The 6,808-nt window shown below is 41.6% G+C and overlaps 1 protein-coding gene across 1 annotated transcript; it reads left to right on the top strand.

The window, feature by feature from the left end:
* The first annotated feature begins 3,872 nt into the window (after positions 1 to 3,872).
* On the top strand, positions 3,873 to 5,923 carry LOC128735049 (probable lysine-specific demethylase 4A). The gene is made up of 4 exons (XM_053829516.1): positions 3,873 to 4,051; positions 4,164 to 5,119; positions 5,182 to 5,244; positions 5,308 to 5,923. Exons 1-4 carry the CDS (start codon positions 3,938 to 3,940, stop codon positions 5,474 to 5,476), a joined length of 1,302 nt encoding a protein of 433 aa, XP_053685491.1. The 5' UTR covers positions 3,873 to 3,937; the 3' UTR covers positions 5,477 to 5,923.
* Positions 5,924 to 6,808: the final 885 nt, after the last annotated feature.

Raw genomic sequence — 6,808 nt, 5'->3', positions numbered from 1 at the left:
ACGCTTGATCTTAAACACCCATTTTGAACCTACTATCTTACGTCCTTGAGGTGTAGGAACTAGCTCCCAGGTTCCATTACGCTGATGGGAAGCCAGCTCATCCTCCATCGCACTTCGCCACTCCGATGCTTTCATTGCTTCGCGGTAATCCGAAGGCTCTTCAACTGCGCAGGCCGCAATACCTACGGCGTAATCCAAAACAAAATCATCGAAATGCTTAGGCGATATTCCGCGGTTAGGGCGATCCGATCGTCGTACAATTTCCGCAGTATCATCATGATCAGCAACTTCATGGTATTCGTCATCGTCAGAATCAACTTCGCAATCCGTAGCGGGCTCCTCTTTAAACGGCAACAATTTGATATCGTCTTCATCATTTGAACCAGATGAGGTCGCAGGATATTCTACCGAACCACTTCCATTGCCATGTTCAATGAATCTGGCATCTCTGCTCACTGTTATTCGATTCGTCAGACGATCCACAAAGCGATAGCCTTTGTGCTCTATTGAGTAACCTACGAAAGTAAGTTTCCGGGCTTTTTCTTCCAGTTTAGATCGCTTCACTGCTGGAACTAATACGTATGCTTCACTTCCAAAAACCTTCAGGTGACTCAAATCCGGCACACGCTTCCACCATAGTTCATATGGTGTTTTCTGAACGGACCTTGACGGTAAGCGGTTTTGCAAATAAGTAGCGGTAAGCATGGCTTCTCCCCAGAAACGCTTTTCAAGGCCAGCATCTATCAACATACATGTTGCCATCTCGGTAAGTGACCTATTCTTGCGCTCAGCCACGCCGTTCTGTTGTGGTGAGTAAGGGGTCGTAAACTGTGGTTTTATACCTTCTTCACGGTAAAAGCGTCGGAGCTCGACATTGTTAAATTCGCCTCCGCCGTCCGAACGAATAACTTTCGGTTTCTTACCGTGCAAATTATACACCCACCGAACGTAGTCCTTAATATTTGCTACCGCTTCACTCTTGTGTTTCAGCAGGTACGTTACCGTGAATCGACTATAATCATCGATTATATTCATAACAAATCGATTACCGCTTGGAGTAACATTCTTCATCGGGCCACACAGGTCTGTGTGCACGATGTCGAGAATTGCAGTCGATTTCCGTTCGTTTACTTCAGGGAAGGGTGGTCGGGATAATTTCCCAGCTAAACAACATTCACATTCAAGTCTCAAACCACAATCGCTTACCTTCATTCCAGATGCGAGGTTCTCTTTAACAATACACTGAGCAGCTGCCCAATCGCGATGGCCCAAACGTCGATGCCATACATGCTGACAGTTAGCAGTGTGCTGCTTGACGGTAGCCTTCAAGGAAGACTCTACTACTCTCAGGCGATACAACCCGCCGCAACGGTCGCCAGTCGCTACCACGATACCATTTTGATCAATAATCTGGCAACTTCTATCGTCAAAATGCACCTTTAATTTCTTCTGCGCCAATTTCGAGACTGAAATTAAACTTGAGGACAAACCAGGCACAAATTTCACTTCACTGATATCGATCTTCATTATATTCTCTTCTCCGTCGAGGCCGTAAAGAACACCACTTCCTTCACCTTGGATCTGCGACTTCTTCCCGTCCGCCATAGTGATCCATCCGCCAGCGGACTCTTTAAGCGACGTAAAAAACGAATGGTCGTTCGTCATATGAGCACTTGCTCCACTATCGATAATCCAGCACATATTTTCATTAGCGACGGTAAACGCGACACCTTTTTCACCGTGTGCAGCTTTTGCTTTCACTTGTTCTTCTTTTCGCGAATACGAAACACTTTCAGTTTCCTTCTTCGATGCCATAAACTTTCTACAGTTACGTCGTATGTGGCCAGGCTTCTTACAAAAGTGGCACACACGCTTTTCTTTTCGATAATTTTCTGCAGAGCGTTTTTCCGTTTTGGGAACACTGTTTTCACGTTCAAGTCGCCGAGTATAATCATCCACCACCTTCGATTTCACAACATCCATGGTAATTTCGTCATCCGGCCGACTATCGAGAGCCGTAACCAAAGTATCAAACGAGGGCGGTAGGCTACGCAAAAGCATACAGACTTTCATGTCTTTGTCTAACTCGGTACCCGCACAGTCTAACCTATCAAACAGTTCATCCATCTCCAACAAATGCCTATCTAAATCACCATTTTCCGGTAAATTTGTCGCGCACAGTTTCTTCAGCAGGGAAACACGAACTGATCTGGTGGTTTTCTGGTGGTATGCTTTTAAAGCCAAAAAGGCATCACGAGCATGAACGCTATTCTTAACGGTATGCAACTGGTTATCTTCCAGCAAAAGAAATAGCGTTGCTTTTGCCTTTCGGGCTGCACTTTTCCACTTTTCGGTTTTCTCTTCAGGGATTTCGTTGGTAATTGTGTACCACAAATCTTCTCGAGCTAACAGATTCTCGAGGCGAATTTTCCATGTTTGCCAGTTCGTACCGTTGAGCTTTGAAATGGTGAAACGCGGGTCAACCGCGACGAACAAAAGGGTACTCTTACGAAGCAAATTTCGATCTTCTTGCGCGCACGAAACCTTCGCGATAAACTTTTAAAACTTCACTCTCTGAGTGGAAAAACAAATAATCCATCCAGCTGGACCCGAAACCTGACGGCAGAGGACGGTCGGACAGTGGAAAAACACAGCGTACGGATTGGATTATTAAAACACGCGACTACTTGGAAAAGTAACTTTTATTGGATTGATAACGGAAACGGTATAACGCACATAACAATGTGTTTTGTCTTCTGACAGCAAGTGAGCCGCACATGAGCGGTGAACTGAATATGAGAACAAAGTATATATAACTGCAAGGTGGGTCATTGTTCTTCTCAACACGTTTGACCGTTTTTAATCTGAACACTTATTAATTTGAACCCCGTTGGTTTGCACGACGTGCAAACTAAAAATGGTCAAATGTCATTCTCAATATGACATCATTTGCTAATGCGGACAATACACATAAACACGATTGGTTTGTACTGATCTAGCGTGTATAATCTGTTTCACATTGCGTTTTCCCAACGGTTATGGTATAAATCCGATCGGAAAATGAAATATTCGCTGCTTGCAACTGCCAACTGAATCAAACCACCAAAACAATAACAAAGAGCAGGGCAGCCAGTTCACACAAACTTCAGCATATTTAGGGTTACTAGTTGTTCAAATTAAAAACTAACCCCGTTAGTTTGCATGAGGAATCGTTCAAACGAACGGGGGTCCACTGTACAACTTGTTCGTATGCTTTTGGGGCCCTTAAACTCAAATTAGCCACGAAAAAACAATTTTTTACTTGCGCCACTTTGAATTTGTTATGTGATAATTTTTTGAGTCCTGAATTTTTGGCAGGGCAATTTGAAGGAATATTTAATTAACAGTGTCTTGTCGTTTCTGGTAATCTATACATCAGCATCTGTACCCTGCGATGCATCAATAAGCCTTTCCTTGAGCACTGCAAAATTTTACCAAATTCGGTGCTTTTTTAAGCGTGTGCGTTATATTGGCAATAGTAAGCTTAAAAGTCAAATAAAAATATTTGTAGCCGAAAAATGCATGTTTGTCATCTTATGTTTACCATCTAATATAGTATTTCCTACACAGAATAGTACCACAAACTATATAGTTTGTGATAGTACATTTAAATAGTTTGTGATAGTACATTTAAATAGTTTTCAATTGATAATTTCGAAAATAAGCGTTCTCAATAAAATGATGCAGGATTCTATGGTTTTCGTTTCAGTGCATACTGATGTTACCGAAATCTATCTCCAATTCTGGTGACGTGACAGGAGGATGGACTTCTGTAAGACTGCCAACACGGCCAACACTGATGATGAACTGTCAAAAAAGTCATTAAAGGAAAAAGGTTCATATTTCCGCTGTTTTCTCGTACATCCGGAAAATCCAGAGGATTTTATTAGGTTCCGCAATGGATATACCAAGAATAATGGTATTTCGACCAACGTGGGAGGAGTTCCAGGATTTCCCCGCTTATATCAACTACATGGAATCGAAAGGAGCCCATAAAGCTGGTTTGGTGAAGGTTTGTTTACGATTTTTTTTCCACTGACCGCTGATCGCTTCAGGAAATCGTGTTCAATTCAATCCAATTGGATTCATTCACAATTTTGAAACAAATCTCATATATTCTACAGGTCATCCCACCGCCGGAATGGGTTCCCCGCAAGCAGGGCTACGACGTGAAGAACATAAACGTTACCATTCGGACGCCCATTTCGCAGGTGGTTTCCGGAATGCAAGGGCTCTATCAGCAGCTGAACATTCAGAAACGCTCGTTGACGGTGCAGGAGTTTTACAAGAAAACTCTCCTGGAACGGCACGCTACTCCCAGGCACTTTGACTACGAAGATCTGGAGAAAAAGTTTTGGAAAAATGTAACCTACGTTGCCCCTACCTATGGGGCCGATGTTCCCGGAAGCTTAACCGACTCGGACGTCAAGGTTTGGAACATCAATCGGTTGGGAACTATTTTGGATTACGTTAATGCGGATTATAACATTTCCATCGCCGGTGTCAATACGGCCTATTTGTATTTTGGAATGTGGAAGACCACATTTGCTTGGCACACGGAGGATATGGATCTGTATTCGATAAATTTCTTGCATTTTGGAGCTCCAAAAACTTGGTACGCGATTCCACCGGAACATGGAAAGAAACTGGAAAAATTGGCCGAACGATTTTTTCCGGCCAACTATCAGGAGTGCAAAGCATTTCTGAGGCACAAAATGACCCTGATTAGTACCCAGGTTTTAAAACAGAATGGAATTCCTTTTAACAAAATTACACAACAGCCAGGCGAGATAATGATAACTTTCCCGTACGGCTATCATGCTGGGTTTAATCATGGTTTCAACTGTGCTGAATCGACCAATTTTGCCACGGAACGATGGATTGAATACGGGAAGCGAGCTTCCGTTTGCAACTGTCGACCTGACATGGTAAAAATTGCGATGGAAACTTTCGTGAGAAGATTTCAGCCGGAACAGTATGAAAACTGGTTACGCGGTGAAGATTACGGTTATCACCCGGAGGATCCGAACAATTACTGCGCTGCACCGAAACCTCGGTCACTGCCAAAGAACTATCGGAAGTATGCCTCATTTGATTGTTATATGCAGATTTACGTATAACGAGTAAATTTTCTATTTTCAGTAAAATTCTTGAACAAATGCAGGAACAGAAGCGGGGCTGTGCCCCTATTAAGGTTGATAAAAAGTATGTTTTAAACTTTTTCTGGGTTTAAACAGAATACTAATTGGATCAATCACAATCTTTTAGGAAAACTCCCAAAAAGACTGAGAAAACAAAGGACAAACTGAAGTCCATCTGGAGCCAGCTGGAAGGAAGAGAAGGTGGAGTTGCAACTAATCTGCTGCTGGATGGTCCCGTTAAGAACACTAATCGAATTCGTTTCCAAACGCGCACCATCAATCTGCTGGATGATTGACAGATGTTGCGGCGTGCCGCAACTGGTAGCAGCGTGGATAAGTGATTGTAAATAGCGCAAACATTCAGTGACCGTAGATCGGTCTGATCGTTTGGAAAATCTATCATAATTCTCTCTAGTCAATGAGAGCTTCGGTATGTTGTTACATATTATTATTTCATATCAGCTTTTGATTTTTAGAAGCTTAATTATTTTTAGTGAGTTATCTATTGTATAGATTTAATCTTTAGCGAATAATTTAGTGATATCTAAATAATTGTGAATTAAAGCGGATGAAAAAGGAGAGTTTATTTTCTCTGCCTAAATTTTTGACACATTGGTTTGCAGAAACATTCACTGTGTTTATGTTTTTTATATGTAACCGTCTGCCGGGGTGAGATTGGGCCAAAAAAGCATATGTTTTTGTTCTTTAGCTTGTTATACACACAATTTCGCGATTACGTTGATTCAAAGTCTGTCAATATATACTTCAATGTTTAATTAACAACTACCAGAAAGATGGTTTAGTTACAATGAACATTAATAATATTTTAATTGCTTGAACTTTGGCACAATTTCATCCCTTCTTGGGGGTTTGACATTGTGCCAAAACCATAAAGTTAAGCTAAATACCTAATAAATAAACAGTAACGTATCTATGAACAATACACATGTAGAACAATATGAATTAGTACGTATGGGGCCGACCATGAACCGCGTGGGCTATTAGAAGTCGGGGGACGACCAAAAACAACGCACCTTACAAATTATAATAAAACGTATGGACGAAAACTACTCGGGGGGTCTACAACAATCAATAATAAGTACGTAGTTTATAGACAGCTACCAAATATGTAGTAGCATTTCCAGGCTTTAGAAAGGGGACATGGAAGGGGCGTAAAATCTCAGAAGACATCTTAAAGAAACTGACTAAAGAAATGACATCGGAGCTCAGTCACTCGCGGCCGCCCGTCATCGTTAAATCTAATTTGCTCAACGATGATTGCTGTGCGTGACTCTGTTCAAAGTTGCTAGAAAAAGTTTTAACAATATTTTTTCAAGTTCAACATTTAGGCGATTTCAACTGTACTGTACGATTTTAATTTGATTGCCTGGTGTTTTCGTTAGGCAGCTCGGATCGATTTAGTGATGATATTTATTGTCGTGCTTGCTACCGCGTTCTACCGCGTTCATCGACTGATACTCCGCAAGTTTTCGAACAAAAGATTCAGAAGGTTTCATCGAGATTCATGCGCACTTGGTTCCGACTTCTTTCACTTCTTTAGTCAGTTTCTTTAAAGAAGCTGTTCTAAATAATAGAGAACATTGCTTATAGAATATAAGCATTTAAAG

This window comes from Sabethes cyaneus, chromosome 2, assembly GCF_943734655.1.
Source record: "Sabethes cyaneus chromosome 2, idSabCyanKW18_F2, whole genome shotgun sequence".
Taxonomy (NCBI): Eukaryota; Metazoa; Arthropoda; class Insecta; order Diptera; family Culicidae; genus Sabethes; species Sabethes cyaneus.
This window is presented reverse-complemented; position numbering and strand designations above follow the sequence as displayed.

What these genes read in the sequence shown, in the direction of transcription:
- LOC128735049 (XM_053829516.1), top strand. Translation starts at nt 3,938, where the DNA reads ATGGATATACCAAGAATAATGGTATTTCGACCAACGTGGGAGGAGTTC. An exon ending in ATAAAGCTGGTTTGGTGAAG is followed by an intron (nt 4,052 to 4,163) that starts GTTTGTTTACGA and finishes TATATTCTACAG; the next exon opens with GTCATCCCACCGCCGGAATG. An exon ending in CTGCCAAAGAACTATCGGAA is followed by an intron (nt 5,120 to 5,181) that starts GTATGCCTCATT and finishes TTCTATTTTCAG; the next exon opens with TAAAATTCTTGAACAAATGC.